This window comes from Nomascus leucogenys, chromosome 5 (genome assembly GCF_006542625.1).
Source record: "Nomascus leucogenys isolate Asia chromosome 5, Asia_NLE_v1, whole genome shotgun sequence".
Taxonomy (NCBI): Eukaryota; Metazoa; Chordata; class Mammalia; order Primates; family Hylobatidae; genus Nomascus; species Nomascus leucogenys.
In genome coordinates this window covers 41594529-41613820 of record NC_044385.1, presented here as the reverse complement: position 1 = coordinate 41613820, position 19292 = coordinate 41594529, and the positions used below count along the sequence as shown (strand labels likewise).

Here is a 19292-nt window from a genome sequence, read left to right as displayed (position 1 = left end):
ACAGTAGTTTGCTAAGTTGGTGAATTCCCACTAAGGTTTATGGAGAACTCTTAGGGCCGCAAGCTAGTGGGGGACTGGGCTAGTCACTTCCTTTCTCTGGCATGCTTCTCCCACTTGTAAAATGGGAGGAGTGGTGTAGCAGGCAGGACAGACTCCCAGTTCTGAGGTTGCCTCCATTTCAAAAAAACTGATTCTAGAAGGAGGATCAGGTATATGTTTGTTCCTGTATAATTTTGCCAAGCACAGGTCCTGATACCCAACAGCAGCAATCTCTCAGGGACCCAAGACCAAATCAACTTTCTTGCTTCCTCCTTCACATGAGTGGAAATTGATATGCTGCTCAGGCAAGGCAGGGGTGAGAGTCTTTTATACACCGTCACACACACACACACACACACCACACACACACACGCACAAATGACTCTTCCAAATGTCAGTTTATCTTGGGATTGTGTAGAGAGTGAAATGTTTCTTTTTTTGTCTTTACTTAAATATAGAGCATCTGAAGATTGAAAGTCAAGCTGTCAAAAACTTAACATTTGCACTAGGCTGGCATACAACTGAGACTATAACCTAAATTTAAATTTTTGTGTTAAAAAAAGTCTCACTGTTCTGGTTGACTTTAATAGAAAAAATATAAATAAAACATAAAATTAAGAAGAAAATTGGGTGCAAAAAATTTTAGTTGTGCCAGACAAGGTGGCGTGCACTTGCAGTCTCAACTACACAGGATGTTGAAGTGCAAGGATTGCTTGTGCCCAGGAGTTCAAGGCCAGCCTGGGCAACATAGCAAGATCCTTGTCTCTTAAAAAAAAAAAGAACAAGAAAAGGAAAAAAGGAAGGAAAGAAAGAAAGAATTAAGACTTATATATGGTTCATGAAACAACTGTTTCACGTGCTTACTTTGAAACTTGAAAACCAGTGCTGTAAGGAAAGGAAATGTTGCTTGATCTCCCACGGTAAGAAGGCTGTAGGCTGGGCACGGTGACTCACGCCTGTAATCCCAGCACTTTGGGGGCCCGAGGTGGGCAGATCACAAGGTCAGGAGTTCAAGACCAGCCTGGCCAATATGGTGAAACCCTGTCTCTACTAAAAATACAAAAATTAGGCGGGCATGGTGGCACGTGCCTGTAGTCCCAGTTACTCAGGAGGCTGAGGCAGGAGAATTGCTTGAACCCAGGAGGCAGAGGTTGCAGTGAGCCAAGATCACGCCACTGCACTCCAGCCTGGGCGACAGAACAAGACTCCATCTCGAAAAAAAGAAACAAAAAAAAGGCTGTCGTTCTGATCCTGATAATGAGTATTCCTGAAGAGGGGATATCTTCCCTAGGTCACCTGGGCAGGTGTGGCTGTGAACAGGGGTTGAGGAAGGATGCCAACCACTGAGTCAAATGGGCTGTCAATTCTAGAAGTTAAGAGAAACCAGGGACCTTATTGGTAGAGTGCTCCCTTAAGTGTAAAATGCTTACAGGGAATTGAATAATCATATTGTGAGACATTTATTCCCAGTAGCATCAAGGATACAGGACTTTTGCTTCTGCGTGAAGGATGAGGTGCTCTGGGAATTGCCCTCCCACTGTAGTAAACAACTAGAAAAATGGACGTAATATATGAAAGATTTTCAGACATCAGACAACAGGCAGCATAGGATTTTGATCCCTGCAAGAAGGAAAACAAGGTAAATTCTACAACTGTCCCAGTTTTACCCCTGGAGGCAGTATCCATGCCACACTCAGGAAGGGGAAACTCACACAGAGTCCACGAGTAGAAGAGAAAGAGATCCACGTTCAGGGAGGCCAGCCAAGTTGGCTAGAACATGTAGTGTCTGGAAAGGAGGGAGCTGTAGATTGAGAGAGCTATGGAGATTGCCTCTTTGTCAAATACTCACCTGCACATGCACGAAAGGGCCAGGAAAGAAACATTAGCCCAGGTTGGCTGGGCATGGCGGCATGGATCCTGGCCGCTGCAGCGCCTCTGCTCTGTGGGATCTGTGGGTTTCTTCTTCTCCACCGTGTTCATTGGATGTTTGCCTCCCAGACTGAGAGGGAGCTAAACGTGACCCAAATTCTCAACAAAAACTTTCCTTAGCTACAGCTATCAAAGTCACTGACATTTCAGGAGGTTGTAGGTGATGCATGAAATTAAAATTGCATCAGAAGAATTTAAGAACTGTCCAGCAGCACCAGATGGTTATCAGGCATTAAAAGAATAACTCAAAGGGATGCATGGATTGAGAATACTTACCTCTGTCCCTAAACGTTGACCATGCCCTGGCAGCATAGATGCTGCTGCTTAAAACCATCAGGCTGCGCCTGATGAACTTGGCCAGGCGGTGGCTCACACCTGTAATCCCAGCACTTTGGGAGGCCAAGGCAGGCAGATCACGAGGTCAGGAGATCGAGACCATCCTGGCTAACACGGTGAAACCCCGTCTCTACTAAAAATACAACAAATTAGCCGGGTGTGGTGGCGGAAGCCGGTAGTCCCAGCTACTCAGGAGGCTGAGGCAGGAGAATGGCGTGAACCCGGGAGGCGGAGCTTGCAGTGAGCCGATATTGCACCACTGCACTCCAACCTGGGCAACAGAGTGAGACTCCGTCTCAAAAAACAAAACAAACAACAACAAAAAACCTTGGATGAACTTGACTGACACCATTCTTCCCTAGGCATTTGCCGAAAAATCTATATATTTTGTTCATATACATTTCCATATTTATAGAAGATGTGTAATCTATTTAGATTTAGATTTGAATTTTTTTTTTTTTTTTTTTGAGATGGAGTCTCTGTTGTCTAGGCTGGAGTGCAATGGCACGATCTTGGCTCACTGCAACCTCCGCCTCCTGGGTTCCAGCGATTCTCCTGCCTCAGCCTCCCAAGTAACTGGGACTACAGGTGTATGCCATCATGACTGGCTAATTTTTTGTATTTTTAGTAGAGACGGGGTTTCACCATAGTAGCCAGGATGCTCTCATCCTGACCTCATGATCCGCCTGCCTCAGCCTCCCAAAGTGTTGGGATTACAGTCGTGAGCCACTGTGCCCGATGCCCAGCCTTGATGTTAATTAAAGGAAACAAACAGCTGAAACAAACAAACCAAAAAAGAATGATCAGAAAGCAGTTCCTGGAGTTCAGACAGGACTGTGAATAGCTTCTACCTGTCAGAATGGAAAGACCTTATAATATGATAGGCATTGGGTAGAATTTTCAGAATAGTGCCTTAATAGTGGGGCAAAATTACCCCTAAAATTAAAGGCTGTATTTAAAGGCTGTATTAGACTCACCCTAAGAAAGCTTAAAAGCAAGACTTGAAAGGATCAAACTGATCACAAGTAACTTAACTGCATGCAAGAACAGTCCAATGCTATTTAAAGAAATACAACAGCCAGGCATGGTGGCTTATGCCTGTAATCCCAGGACTTCAGGAGGTTGAGGCAAGTGAATCCCTTGAGCCCAGGAGCTTGAGACCAGCCTGGGCAACATAGCAAAACCCCGTCTCTACAAAAAAATACAAAAAAAATTAGCTGCATTGGCCAGGTGTGGTGGCCCACACCTGTAATCCCAGCACTTTGGGAGGCTGAGGCAGGCGGATCACCTGAGGTTGGGAGTTTGAGACCTGCCTGACCGACATGGAGAAACCCTGTTTCTACGAAAAATACAAAATTAGCTGGGTGTGGTGGTGCATGCCTATAATCCCAGCTACTCAGGAGGCTGAGGCAGAAGAATCGCTTGAACCCGGAAGGCAGAGGTTGCAGTGAGCCGAGATCGCACCATTGCACTCCAGCCTGGGCAACCAGAGAGAAACTCCATCTCAAAAAACAAACAAACTAGCCAGCATTGGTGGCATGTGACTGCAGTCCCAGCTAATCGAGAGGTTGAGGTGGATCGTCTGAGCCTGAAGGTAGAGGCTGCAGTGACTGCACCATTGCACTCTAGCCTGGGCAACAGAGACTGTCTCAAAAAAACAAGAACAGGCCAGGCGAGGTGGCTCATGCTTGTAATCCCAGCACTTTAGGCAGCCGAGGCGGGTGGATCATCTGAGGTCAGGAGTTTGAGACCAGCTGGGCCAACATGGTGAAACCTCATCTCTACTAAAAATACAAAAATTAGCTGGGCGTGGTGATGCGCGCCTGTAATCCCAGTTACTCGGGAGGTTGAGGCAGGAGAATCATTTGAATCTGGGAGGCAGAGGTTGCAGTGAGCCGAGATTGCACCACTGCACTCCAGCCTGGGCAACACAGCAAGACTCCATCTCAAATTAAAACAAAAACAAGACAAAAAAAAAACTCGGCTGGGCACGGTGGCTCACATCTGTAATTCTGGCACTTTGGGATGCTGAGGCAGGAGGATTGCTTGAGTTCGAGACCAGCTTGGGCAACATAGGAAGACCCTGTCTCTACAAAAAAGAATGAGCTGAGTGTGGTGGCGTGCATCTGTAGTCTCAGCTACTTGGGGGTTTGAAGAGGGAGGATTGCTGAAGCCCAGGAGGTCAAGGCTGTAGCGAGCCATGATTGCGTGACCATACTCCAGCCTGGGCAACAGATTGCAGACTCTGTCTTTTTTCCCCTTGAGACAGAGTCTCACTCTGTTGCCCAGGTTGGAGTGTAGTGGCATGATCTTGGCTCACTGCAACCTCGGCCTCCCGGGTTCAAGGGATTCTCCTGCCTCCAGAGTAGCTGGGATTACAGGCATGTGCCACTACACTTGGCTAATTTTTGTATTTTTAGTAGAGATGGGGTTTCACCATGTTGGCCAGGCTGGTCTCAAACTCCTGACCTCAAATGATCCACCCACCTCGGCCTCCCAAAGTGCTGGGATTACAGGTGTGAGTCACTGCTCCCGGGCTGTAATGCATCTATTATTATTATTTTATTTATTTTTTAAGACAGAGTCTCCCTCTGTCACCTAGGCTGGAGGACAATGGCACAATCTCAGCTCACTGCAACCTCCGCCTCCCAGGTTCAAGCCATTCTGCCTCAGCCTCCTGAGTAGCTGGGACTACAGGCGTGTACCACCACGCCTGGCTAATTTTTGCATTTTTAGTAGAGACGGGGTTTCGCCATGTTGGCCAGGCTGGTCTTGAACTACTGATCTCAGGTGATCCGCCTGCCTTGCCTCCTAAAGTGCTGGGATTACAGGTGTGAGTCACCATGTTCGGCCTATAATGCATCTACTCTAGTGCCCAGCAACATAGTTGGCAATAAATACATGAGACAGCTATTAATGGATTCCATATTTGTTTTTGAAACAGTCTCACTCTGTCGCCCAGGCTGGAGTGCAATGGCGTGATCTTGGCTCACTGCAACCTCCGCCTCTCAGGTTCAAGTGATTCTTGTGCCTCAGTCTCCCAGTAGCTGGAATTACAGGCACCCACCATCACGCCCGGCTAATTTTTTTTTTTTTTTTTTTTTTTTGAGACAGAGTTTCCCTCTGTTGCCCAGGCTGGAGTGCAGTGGCGCAATCTCGGCTCACTGCAAGCTCTGCTTTCCCAGGTTCACGCCATTCTCCCACCTCAGCCTCCGGAGTAGCTGGGACTACAGGCGCCCGCCACTACACCTGGCTAATTTTGTTTTTGTATTTTCAGTAGAGATGGGGTTTCACTGTGTTAGCCAGGATGGTCTTGATCTCCTGACCTTGTGATCTGCCTGCCTCAGCCTCCCAAAGTGCTGGGATTACAGGCGTGAGCCACCACGCCCTGCCTAATTTTTGTATTTTTAGTAGAGACAGGGTTTTGCCATGTTGGCCAGCCTGGTCTTGAACTCCTGACCTAGGTGATCCATCTGCCTCGGCCTCCTAACGTGTTGGGATTACAGGTGGGAGCCACCACGGATTCCAGATTTTAATAGGACACCAAAAAACCTTGTGAAAAGTTGGACTTTTTTTTTTTCTATTAGGGAAAAAGCACAATTAGATCCAGAAAGTACACTTTTTCATATATAATAAAACTCCATTTGCTCTGTAGGCAATGGCCTTTATTTAGAATCTTTGGAAATATCTTATACATACAAACATTCAGCAGTTTTATTCTTCCTGGCTTACTTCCCTCTCATGCTAATTCCAATTAGTGATATCATTACTATACTGAAATGGCCCAAATGATGAGGCCAAATATAAGAACACTATTTCTTTCACAAATTTCCATCTTCATAGCCTCTCAGCTTGTCAGTAAGTTCTGAGGCAAAAATATCTTTCTGGAAAGGCAATTACTTATTAGTCATGTGAGCAGAGACAGAACCAATTATGACAAGTCCTAGTTCTATCAATTTAGTGCAGTAAGAAGTATAAAGCATCATAATTCCTTCATCAATATACTTTTACTAGCATGACCTAAAAGGATAATGTATAAAGAAACACAACAACAATGTATTTTCTCAAAATGTGTATTTAATGGCCATTCCATCAAAATAAAGCAGAATCCCATTTCAAAACTATTATATGTATATATATTTTTAAGGTGCATTTTCAAGTTTTATTTGAGTTTCATTTCTTCTTGGCTTGCCTGAGGTGTTCTTGCAGGTACAATTAACACAAAATGTTCTGAGGTTGGTAGCTTTTCATGCACTGAAGAATGAGATCCTAACAACATTGCACATCTTGGATACATTAGAAATTTTAAAAGCCATGTTTAATTTCAGAAAACTTAATACCATCATGAAAGACATTTTCAACACAAAATTTAGGCACTCTATACTTTGGAATAGCCATGAAATATTCCAACAAGAGTTAATGCACTTTGTGATTACATCTACTCAAAGATAATTCTCAGTTAAAATCTATACTTATTAAATAACATTTTAAACTAGAGCCCATTAAATTTTGATAATTACTGTGAAATATTTGCAGCATTGTGTTGTAGTTAAATAATGCTGAACTACTTCTATTACTGACTCTAGTACTCATCCTTCATGGTTTTTTTCTTTTTCGAGACAGAGTCTTGCTGTGTCACCCAGGCTGGAGTGCAGTGGCACGAACTTGGCTCACTGCAACCTCTGCCTCCCAGGTTCAAGCAATTCTCCTTCTTCAACCTCCTGAGTAGCTGGGATTACAGGCGCCTGCCACTGCACCCGGCTAATTTTTGTATTTTTAGTAGAGACAGGGTTTCACCATGTTGGCCAGGCTGGTCTTGAACTGCTGACCTCATGATTCGCCTGCCTTGGCCTCCCAAAGTGCTGGGATTACAGGCGTGAGCCACTGCACCCGGCCATGGTACTTTTAAAAACAGAGGACTTTATAGCATCCAGCAGTAAGCATCTCTCCCTTTTTCTTGCTAATATATGAATAAGATTGCCAATAATCAACTTAAAGGTATTCTTTTTTTTTTTTTTTTTTGAGACGGAGTCTTGCTCTGTCGCCCAGGCTGGAGTGCAGTGGCGCAATCTCGGCTCACTGCAAGCTCCGCCTCCCGGGTTCACGCCATTCTCCTGCCTCAGCCTCTCCGAGTAGCTGGGACTACAGGCGCCCGCCACCACGCCCGGCTAATTTTTTGTATTTTTTAGTAGAGATGGGATTTCACCGTGGTCTCGATCTCCTGACCTCGTGATCCGCCCGCCTCGGCCTCCCAAAGTGCTGGGATTACAAGCGTGAGCCACCGCGCCCGGCCCAACTTAAAGGTATTCTTGTGTTTTCTGCTGTAGTTGATTTCTTAGCATGCAAGACTTCAGCAAATGGGAGTCTCCTTGGAGATCAGGAAACATCAGCCATGCATGTTCATCACAGATTCCTAGGCTCAATTCATCTGCTCACTTTGCAGCTAAGTATGTTGCTCCATTAGGTTCCTGCAGTCCGTGCTGCTGGACTGACTGCTATGGAGGTAAAGGGAAAGATAATCAAATATGTCACCCACTTTGCACAAGGCCAAGGCCAAGGCCAAGGCCACCTAGACCTTGTCTGACTTGAGACAAAACTTGCTGATCTCTGTAGTGTGGTTCTGGGACTTCTACCTCCTTTTCCTAAGACCGAGGGATGGGAGTGATGCCTACCTACTGAAATGCCATTAATTCCAGGTGATCTTTCTGGACTTGAATGTAATTTATCACTGTTAGAATTCAGAACATGTATGCTAGTTGTTCCTGTTGAGAATAAGGTTATTTGCTTAGTGGTATGCATTTACATGGCACAGAAAACAATTAGTATTTCAGAATTTTTAGAAGATTACAGTCTGTAAATTGACTCATCAAAATCACCAATGACTAGTATATAAAGATCTATCCAGAGAAATGAATTTGAGACTTATTTGACTATAAGTCATACAGAAGAGAGCACAGTAATTTCCCATAGGAGAATCTGGTATTTCATCTTGGGGATCACTGGTAAATTAATTACACTGCTAATGTTTTCTTGCTTACTTGAAGAGACAATTAGCATAAGTAAATCAAGAGTGAGATGACAAGTTGCTTAACATTTGTTTCTGTCCATTGGATGAGATCTGAGGTTGCCGTTAAGCCTCGGTGTGAGTAGGGGATAGGGAGAGAAGAGTATAAGGAAAGAGAAGTTAACTCCAGTTTTGGTAAATATAATCAGAACCAGTTGGTTAAAATCAGAATACTGGGCTGGGTGCAGTGGCTCATGCCTGGAATCCCAGCACTTTGGGAGGCCAAGGCAGGCAGATCACCTGAGGTCAGAAGTTCAAGACCAGCCTGGCCCACCTGGGGAAACTCCGTCTCTACTAAAAGTACAAAAATAAGCCCGGCGTGGTGATGCATGCCTGTAATCCCAGCTACCTGGGAGGCTGAGGCAGGAGAATCGCTCCAACCTGGGAGGCCAAGGTTGCAGTGAGCCAAGATTGCGCCATTGCACTCCAGCCTGGGTGACAGAGTGAGACTCTGTCTCAAAAAAAGAAAAAAAGAGATCAGAACACTGAAATTAAATGCAAAACAGGTAGACTCATTTAAGTTTTAGAAATCAACCTCACCAACAGGTGACAGGAACTGGGAAACATTAGGAGATGATTGTTGATTCGGGAAATTCACATGAAACCTCAGCCATTTCTCCTGAGCGGAGGGGACAAGAAATAAGAATGAAGGTGCATTTTAGTTGAGGGTGCTTTTCATACCCACTCAGAACTTCATCTGCCTGTCGATATTCTAAGCAACAACATCTATCTTGTGATCAGGCCCGAGGCTCATGACAGCACAGTTAAGGTTACAGTCCCTCTCTGGTGTTTTAGAATGGCGACTGCTTGCTCATGAGTAACACCTTCCAGGGTCTCGCCATTAACAGCTAAAATTTGATCCCCTCGTTTTAATCGGCCGTCATCTGCAGCTGCTCCCTACAAACAAGAAACATTCCAGTTTAATCCAGGGTAAAACACAGTTTATATTAAATTAATAGTAAAACCTCTAACTTCTGTCTGGTGTGCATATTAAAAGAGTAACTTTAAAAACTACCAATTAAAGATTTTTCTAGGTAATGTTTTAAACTAGGAAAAATGTAAGATATGCTGTTTGAATAATAATGGTTGAATAGTAACTATAATTATGGATAATCTAAATAACATACTAGTAGAAATGTACTGATACACTTCTTTCAATAGAAGTAGAACCTTATTTCACTATTTAGTATTAAATGGAATTGGATGTCATATCATGTCTTATTCATGAAAATGTAATATACAAAAAAAGGCAGATAGAATTGAATCTGGTGTTAGTCTTACTGCAAATACCACCATTATACAGAGTTCCCATTGCATTATTAAGCTATCAGCACTGTGATCTGTCAAAAATAAGTGTAGTCTTTAAATGGGTGAATTGTATGGTAAGTGAATTATATCTCAGTGAAGCTGTTATCTATATATAAATATATACAAGTGTAGCATCTCTAAAATTTTGTAATATCATATTCAAAACCTTCCACTTGATCTTTGATCATCTAAATAGGTTTCTAAATGACTACTGTTATTATATACTCAGTCATGCATGGCTCCTCAAAACGGCACAAAGCCAGTGAAACTTCGGGGTTTTTTCACTCTAAAGCTGCATATCTAAAAATGCCACGATATTACTAGAAACATTTTGGACTGGTAAGGGAAGAAGAGACCTTAAAAAATGATTTACAGGAGGTTTCGCCATCTGTAGGGGTAACCGTTTAAGCTCCTTGAAAAGTCAGTGCCAGAAGAATCCTCTAAATGAGGTCAAACTTCAGGGGGCAACCAAAGCCCACAGGCACTTGGCCCTTGACCGACTCGATCAGAAGCCGAGCTAGGAGGCACCAACACTCCTGAAATCTGTGTCCATGTGCAGCTTGGAGGTCCTGAGGTGCTGGGGAATCAGACAGGTTTTCTAAACCGTGAGAATGGTGGAATTTCTAAAGGGATATGCAATAAAGAATATTCAAAACCTGCTAGGCGCAGTGGCTCATGCCTGTAATCCCAGCACTTTGGGAATCTCAGGTGAGAGGATTGCTTGAGCTCAGGAGTTTGAAAGCAGCCTGGGCAACATGGTGAAACTGTCTCTACAAAAAATTAGCCAGGCATGGTGGCTTATGCCTGTGGTCCCAGCTCCTCAGGAGGCTGAGGCAGGAGGATGACTTGAACCTGCAGAGGTTGGAGTGAGCTGAGATAGTGCCACTGCACTCCAGACTGGGTGACAGAGTGAGCTCTGTCTCAAAAAAAAAAAAAAGTATTCGAAATCAGGTCTATACTGTGGGCAAAATATCAAAATTAAACATTAATAACTTGCAACTGGCCAGACATGGTGGCTCATGCCTGTAATCCTAGCACTTTGGGTGGCCAAGGCAGGAGGATCACCTGAAATCAGGAGTTCAAGACCAGACTGGCCAAAATGGTGAAATCCTGTCTCTACTAAAAATACAAAAATTAGCTTGGTGTGATGGTGCATGCCTGTAATCCCAGCTACTTGGGAGGCTGAGGCTGAAGAATCACTTGAACCTAGGAGGCAGAGGTTGCAGTGGGCTGAGATCGCCCCATTGCATTCAGCCTGGGCAAAAAGAGCAAACTGTCTCAAAAATAAACCCCAAAACTTGCAACTTCACTCAAATCTTTTAAGAAAGTAATGTGTCAACTGTACTAAAGACAAAATTAAACAAGTAATTTTACTGGATAAAATCAGAATTACTAGGCAAAGTTGATTTTATTAAATTTTACATGCTAAGATTTAAGGGCTTCAGTAAATCTCAGGTATCTGTGTAAATTAATTTTTTAAAAACTATGTTAAGCTCTTTATCTTTTTTAGTAATGCAAAGAAAGAATTTTTTAATTTTTTTGAGAAGGAGTTTCACTCTTGTTGCCCAGGCTGGAGTGCGATGGTGCGATCTCGGTTCACTGCAAACTCCACCTCCCGGGTTCAAGCGATTCTCCTGCCTCAGCCTCCCGAGTAGTTGGGATTACAGGCGTCTGCCACCAGGCCCAGCTAACTTTTGTATTTTTAGTAGAAACAGAATTTCACCATGTTGGCCAGGCTGGTCTCGAACTCTTTTTTTTTTTTTTTTTTGAGACAGAGTCTTGCTCTGTCACCAGGCTGGAGTGCAGTGGTGCGATCTTGGCTCACTGCAAGCTCCGCATCCTGGGTTCATGCCATTCTCCTGCCTCAGCCTCCCGAGTAGCTGGGACTACAGTGCCTGCCACCATGCCCAGCTAATTTTTTGTATTTTTAGCAGAGATGGGGTTTTTCACCGTGTTAGCCAGGATGGTCTCGATCTCCTGACCTCGTGATCTGCCTGCCTCAGCCTCCCAAAGTGCTGGGATTACAGGCATGAGCCCGTGCCCAGCCAGGATGCTTTTTTAACTTTCTAGGATTTGGACTCTCTCCAGTGTTGCAGTGCTTGGTTGATGAGCACTTACTGATATGTATCTACTCTCCTACTTTACCAATGTGGCATTTGTGGACTACAGGGAAAAAGGTAAAAGGAAATAAATACATGGCTTGAAAACCTCTACTTACTTTGTAATAGTGGCTCTTTACTCACTTGCTATTTGTCCCAAGTTGGTCACTTAGTCTTCTCAGATGCCATAAAATGGGCATCTACTATCTACCTTGTGGCCTGTTCTAAGGATTAAATGTATGATATATGGCATTTACTCAACATGGTGGTAATATAATAAAACAAAACACTAGTGACAACCAAGTTCATGGTTCAGATTTCATAGGCTCTGAAAAACTGCTCCTGAAATTTTTAGAGTTGCTGAAGTGTTTAGGTCAATCTCTTATTGGCTTAGGGTAACATTCAGCTGCTGAAGGGACTAAGACCTAAGGCTGGCTTGGATTTCTATTTTTTTTTTTTTTTTTTTTTTTGGAGATAGAGTCTCACTCTGTTGCCCAGGCTGGACTGCAATGGCACGATCTCAGCTCACTGCAACCTCTGCCTTTTGGGTTCAAGCCTTTCTCCCGCCTCAGCCTCCCGAGTAGCTGGGAATGCAGGCGCCTGCCACCATGCCTGGCTAATTTTTGTATATTTTGTAGAGATGGGGTTTTGCCATGTTGGCCAGGCTGGTCTTTAACTCCTGACCTCAGGTGATCCACCTGCCGTGGCTTCCCACAGTGCTGGGATTACAGGCATGAGCCATCATGCCCCTCCTGACTTGGATTTTGAAGTTTTCAACCAGATACCTGAAAGAAAACTGAAGGAATTGACAGCTTATTAGTCATATTGACTAAGTCTCTCAACTTCTACACGCCCAAAGTGCCAGTGATCATTTGCAGGCACTTTGGGTGTGTAGGAGTTACGAGGGGCTAAATTTAATAATTTCTGGAGGGGTTGAATTAAATAATTTCTTAGTTGAGCAAGATAACTTTTTTTTTTTTTTTTTTTTTTGAGATGGAATCTCGCTCTGTCATCCAGGCTGGAGTGCAATGGTGTAATCTCGGCTCACTGCAACCTCCACCTCTCAGGTTCAAGCGATTCTCTCATCTCAGCCTCCCGGGTAGCTTGGATTACAGGCACCTGCCACTATGCCCTGCTAATTTTTGTGTTTTTAGTAGAGACTGGGTTTCACCATGTTGGCCAGGATGGTCTTGAACTCCTGACCTCACGTGATCTGCCTGCCTCCACCTCCCAAAGTGCTGGGATTACAGGCGTGAGCCACACCGTGCCTGGCCTAATGAAGTCTTTCTAAAATGAATTCTGATACTGAGTTACACATTTCCCCCTCAAGAATTTTGAAAGGTGTAGATTTTCATGTGATCTTTTTGGTATCCTAAGTTTCTTTTAATTTTTTTTTTTTTTTTGACAGGGACTTATTCTGATGCCCAGGCTGGAGTGCAGTGGTGTGATCACAGCTCACTGCAGATTTCACTTCCTGGGCTCAAGCCATCCTCCCACCTCAGCCTCCCAAGTAGCTGGGACCACAAATGTGTGCCACCATGACCAGCTAATTTTTAAATTTTCGGTAGAGACAGGGTCTCTCAATGTTGCCCAGGCTGGTATCAAACTCCTGGGCTCAAGCCATCCTCCTACCTCAGCCTCCCAAGGTGCTGGGATTACAGGTGTGAGCCACTGTGCCCAGGCACAAAGATTTTTTTAAAAGTCACCAAAGTAAATCTGATAATAAACCCTTTGGCACTATTTAAATAATAATAATAACTATTATTTACATTGGAGGTTTTTTTTTTTTTTTTGAGGCTGAGTCTCACTCTGTTGCCCAGGCTGGAGTGCAGTGGTGTGATCTCGGCTCACTGCAACCCCGGCTCACTGCAACCCTGGCCTCCCAGGTTCAAGTGATTCTCATGCCTCAGCCTCCCGAGTAGCTGGGATTACAGGTGCCTGTCACTACGAATGGCTAATTTTTGTATTTTTATTAGAGACAGGGTTTCACCATGTTGGCCAGGCTGGTCCTGAACTCCTGACCTCAAGTGATCTGCCTGCCTCAGCCTCCCAAAGTGCTAGGGATTATAGGCGTGAGCCACCATGCCTGGCCCACATTGGAGTCTAAAAAAAATTTTTTTTCTTTTTAGAGATGGGGATCTCATTTTGTTGTCCAGGCTAATCTTGAACTCCTGGGCTCAAGTTATTCTCCTGCCTCAGCCTCTCAAAGTGCTGGGATTACAGGTGTGAGCCACCATGTCCTGCCCTATTGGAGTATTATTTTATTTTATTTTATTTTTTGAGACACAGTCTTGCTCCGTCGCCCAGGCTGGAGTGCAGTGGTGTGATCTCGGCTCACTGCAAGCTCCGCCTCCCGGGTTCACACCATTGTCCTGCCTCAGCCTCCCGAGTAGCTGAGACTACAGGTGCCCGCCACCACGCCCGGCTAATTTTTTAATGTTTTTAGTAAAGACGGGATTTCACTGTGTTAGCCAGGATGGTCGCGATCTCCTGACCTTGTGATCTGCCTGCCTCGGCCTCCCAAAGTGCTGGGATTACAGGCATGAGCCACCGCACCCGGCCTGGAATATTCTTTTAGTATGACTGACTGTGCTAAGTGGGCTACTGGATAGGGCTTAGAAATTTGTCTTTTTATTTTTTTAAATTCAGAGCTTTTTGTTTTTACATGTGCCATTCTGTAAGTAATGAAATACACGAAGGATATTCAATATCTTTTCCTTATAATGTTTCTACTTCCATGGCTGCTTCCTAAAGGAGCTCTTTCAGTGGGACCTTTGAAGAGAGCATTCTGTGTGAGCCACAGTCCATTCTTTATTCCCACTACTCTTGTCCCACTGTGTGGATGCTGGTGGGTTCTTTTAAAAATTCACCAGCAATGCACAGCCATTTTGCTCTTAGCTGTATGTTCTGGTGCCCCGTCAGGGTATCTGGCTCCCAGCTGTATGTTCTGGTACCCTGTCAAAAGGTGTCTGGGTCCCAGCCCACCAGTCTATTGAAAGTGTAGACAGCTGGGGCAGTCTGCTGAGCTCTGGGTCCAGGTCAAAAGGCCTTAGAAGCTGACCCACGTTCTGTCTGTATCCAGTTATCATGAAATGAATGGGTGACTGCAAACATTCTGGAGGCGCTTTCTGGAGGCAACGGCAGGCCAGCAGAACGTGTTAAAACATGGGGGCTAATTCTGCAGCCTTCCCACTGTCCTTATCTACATAGCTGGCTATTTCAAAAGCAAAGTATAATGCCCTCCAAAGAATAATTATCCCAACAACTTATGGTGTTAAATGTGTCATAGGAGAAGGATGGTCAGTTTATGGTTTATCTATCTTCGGGATAAGCATTCTGCTACCCAGAATGTTTCTGTGCTGCCTTTCCTTTCCTCTTTTGCCTATCAGCAGTTTAACAGGTTGTGTTTGGGAATAACATGCCTTAATAGGCACTCTAGCAAGATGCAGGAAGTGGGTAAATGTGCAGCTGCTCAATGTGGTCCAAAAGCAAATGCCAAATGACTTAAGGGTTTTATGGCAGGTCACTGGGCCCAATTAACAGGTGATAAGATCTAAGATTTGCACAGGTAAAAGCAAGCTTGTATTTAATGTATAGTTTAGCTTTCTGGAAAGAGATTCCTTCTTATTTCTCCTTTGGAAGACCTTTATCTCTCTCTCTTTTTTTTTTTGAGATGGAGTCTCACTCTGTTGTCCAGGCTGGAGTGTAGTGGCGTCATCTAGGATCATGGCAACCTCTGCCTCCCAGATTTCAGGGATTTTCATGTCTCAGCCTCCCAGGTAGCTGGGATCACAGGCGTGTGCCACCACGCCTGGCTAATTTTTGTGTTTTTTAGTAGAGACGGGTTTTGCCATGTTGACCAGCCTGGTCTTGAACTCAGGTGATCCACCCACCTCAGGCTCCAAAATGTTGGGATTACAGATGTGAGCCACTATGCCCAGCCTCAAAGACCTTTATTTCTTTAGGAAAATAAAGCAGTTCAACAAGATCTGTTCATAAACAAATGACTATGATAAAACCAAAGAAGAAAAAAATTGTAATATCAATTTGAAATACTTCTCAGAGATCTTCAAAATTTATAAAAAAATTAAATTCCAATTAAAAAAATCACAGTGAAGTTAAAAATAATTACTCAGGCCAGGCACAGTGGCATACACCTATAATCCCAGCACTTTGGATGGCCGAGGCAGGTGGATCGCCTGAGCTCAGTAGTTTGAGACCAGCCTGGGAAACATGGCGAAACCCCGTCTATACCAAAAATACAAAAATTAGCCAGGCGTGGTGGCATGCACCTGTAGTCCTAGCTACTGAGGCAGGAGAATCGCTTGAACCCGGACGACGGAGGTTGCAGTGAGCTGAGATCACGCCACTGCACTCCAGCCTGGGCGATAAGAGCGAAACTCCGTCTCAAAAAAATAAAATAAAATAAAATAAAGAATCCACTGATTCGAGGCTTGCACAGCACAAACCTTTCTGCCTCAGCCCCCTGGTGCCTGTTATTTTCAAGAAGAGAGCCAAATCTTTTTTCTAGCTCAGAACAATACTTCCAAGGACACCTTCTAAAGAGTGGCACTGCTCCTTATGCTGTGTTGCTGAAAGAAGACACTCTAAAAATCTGTGAGCATCTGCTTCTGTCATAGAATCCAAAGTGCACTTCTTGTGACTCCGCCATTGTAAAAGAACTCTTCTCTCACTATTCCTGTGTGAGAATTTCCTATAAGATTCAAATGAAATGAGCATACATGCACACATCCAGGTCTAACCCAAAGTAAAGCAGAGCAAAGCACTTAAAAAAAATCTCACCTAGGTTTAATTTTTTTAAAAAAGTACATTAAAAAAGAAAATATACCTTTGCAAATATAGTCTTGACATAAATTGGCAGGTCTCCATGGGGACTTCCATAACCCCCTACAATACTAAACCCCAATCCTTCAGAGCCTTTCTCCAAAGTAATAATCTTAGGTGGAGGTGTTCTGAAAACACAATGCATGCTGTTTAATTCAAGAATAGATATCGAGAGGGAATTTCATTTTATTGGAAGAATACAGATTTGAGAGAGACTTTCATACTGCAAAACTATGAAGTTTGGTTTATCAGATCAAACTCTCAGAAAGCAATCTAGAAAGTTATTTTAAAACTTCTCATGTCATGCTAATTAGTCACCAATATTCTTGATGTTTTAGAGGTTTCTCTTTTCATAAAACTCACTGATTTCTAATTAAAGATAAAGTCATGATGCTGAAGTTGTCAAAGCAGTCTTCTATATGCTTAGTTTTTAACTCTTTTTTTTTTCTTTTTTTGAGACAGAGCTGGGACTATGGGCGCGTGCCATACCTGGCTAATTTTTGTATTTTTAGTGGAGATGGGGTTTCACCATGTTGGCCAGGCTGGTCTCAAACTCCTGACCTCAAGTGATCTGCCTGCCTCGACCTCCCAAAGTGCTAGGATTACAGGCATGAGCCACTGCACCCGGCCAGTTTTTAACTTTTAAACTTACTGCTGACAGCTGAAGGAAGCTGTCGTCACATCCTTGAAGCATGCGCATGGAGACAGAGGTAGCGTGTCTCCTAGTGTGGTGGGAGACTGCCAGTCTTCACATGAACTCTTATCCATGACAGGTAACAGCAGCCCGCAGCTCAGGAAACTGCTGCTCCTTTTCTTTTACCTTTTTTTTTTTCTTTTGAGACAGAGTCTTGCTCTGTCACCCAGGCTGGAGTGCAGTGGCACAATCTTGGCTCACTGCAACCTCCACCTCCCAGATTCAAGCGATTCTCCTGCCTCAGCCTCCTAGTAGCTGGGATTACACGCATGTACTACCACGCCCAGCTAAGTTTTGTATTTTTAGTAGAGATGAGGTTTCGCCATGTTGGCCAGGCTGGTCTCGAACTCCTGACCTCAGGTGATCCACCTGAAGCCTCCCAAAGTGCTGGGATTCCAGGCGTGAGCTGCCACACTCAGACTGCTGCTCCTTTTCTGCTGGAATGCCCTGGCCACTTCCACCTAAGGCGGGAACTCATTCTCCAAACTCACTTCCAATGTGAGGCTCTCCTGCCTCCCTTGGGAGGATGGGTCCCACAAACTTTTCTGTGCTTCCCCTGCATTGAATCCAAATTTCCATTTTGGCACTGACTGTATCATATTGTAATTACTTAGCCATCCATTTCCTCTACCAGACTATGACCTCTTTGTCTTAGTCATCTGAGACTTCCCAGCACCATGTGTGGTGCTTGTCAGAAACTCAGGATCATGACTGTGTAGATGAGAACTGAAATCCAGGAGAGAAGAGAGAAACCAAGGTGATGCAAAATGGAGAAAGAAAATCTGTTTCAAATGTAAAATTTAGCTTTTCAAAGCTTCGTCCAGTGTGGAAGTCTTCTCTCTCAGAAACAACATGGCTAAAAATTAAATTACCTATGTGGGCTCCCAGTAATTTAACCTTAATCTAAGCTTAGGCGATGCCAATTTCTTATTCCCAAATGCTATTGCTCAAAAGGCAGAAACCCAGACCCAGTCTTATTTATGATAGGTAGTTCATATTTGTGTACTGGCAGCATCCTTTGTTTTGTGGCAACATGCATGTCTGAGAGGCAAAGTCATCTCATATAAACTCAGCCATTCATGTACTTAGAGAAATTTGCAAAATGGGGACACAAGCAATCTTTGAGTATGTTGTTCTATTTAACTAGAATATTCTTCCCTCTCTCCCTCAGTTTTGCTGAGTTTATTTATTTATTTATTTTTTTTGAGACTGAGTCTCGCTCTGTCGCCCAGGCTGGAGTGCAGTGGCGCTATCTCGGCTCACTGCAAACTCCGCCTCCCGGGTTCACGCCATTCTCCTGCCTCAGCCTCCCGAGTAGCTGGGACTACAGGCGCCTGCCACCACTCCTGGCTATTTTTTTTGTATTTTTAGTAGAGATGGGGTTTTTCACCATGTTAGCCAGGATAGTCTCGATCTCCTGACCTCATGATCTGCCCACTTCAGCCTCCCAAAGTGCTGGGATTACAGGCAGGAGCCACCGCGCCCGGCCAATTTTCCTGGGTTTATTAAAGGGTTTTCAGCTGGTTCACATTGTTACCAGTTGTTTGTTGATGTACTTAATGTTTGTTTACAGCAGACATCCATAGTTATTGCTGATGATCTATGCTATATAAATTGTTAACTGATTTTTTTGTTTGTTCGTTTGTTTTTTTTGAGACAGAGTTCTGCTCTTGTTGCCCAGGCTGGAGGGCAATGGCATGATCTCGGTTCACCGCAACCTCTGCCTCCCGGGTTCAAGTGATTCTCCTGCCTCAGCCTCCCGAGTAGCTGGGATTACAGGCATGCACCACCATGCCCGGCTAATTTTGTATTTTTAGTAGGATGGGGTTTCTCCATGTTGGTCAGGCTGGTCTCAAACTCCTGACCTCAGGCGATCTGCCCGCCTCGGCCTCCCAAAGTGCCGGGATTACAGGCGTGAGCCACCACGCCCGGCCTTGTTAACTGTTTTTAACTGTTTTGTTTGTCTTTACATTTTTTT

The 19292-nt window shown here is 44.2% G+C and overlaps 1 protein-coding gene, 1 long non-coding RNA gene and 1 pseudogene across 2 annotated transcripts in view; 2 read left to right on the top strand and 1 right to left on the bottom strand.

Moving 5' to 3' along the window:
• The first annotated feature begins 1919 nt into the window (after positions 1-1919).
• Positions 1920-2666, top strand: LOC100591639 (annotated as a pseudogene).
• A 3257-nt stretch (positions 2667-5923) lies between these two features.
• LOC115835155 lies at positions 5924-10041 on the top strand. Its single transcript, XR_004030100.1, has 2 exons — positions 5924-7302; positions 7608-10041. It is a non-coding gene; the product is annotated as an uncharacterized LOC115835155 (long non-coding RNA).
• Positions 8813-19292, bottom strand: part of PATJ (PATJ crumbs cell polarity complex component) — a 416491-nt gene continuing 406011 nt past the window's right edge. The window contains exons 43-44 of the mRNA XM_030812925.1: positions 16625-16748; positions 8813-9265 (exon numbers count right to left, since the gene is read on the bottom strand). Coding sequence (XP_030668785.1) covers positions 9119-9265; positions 16625-16748 — 271 coding nt within the window. The 3' untranslated portion in view covers positions 8813-9118. The remainder of the gene's footprint in view (positions 9266-16624; positions 16749-19292) is intronic.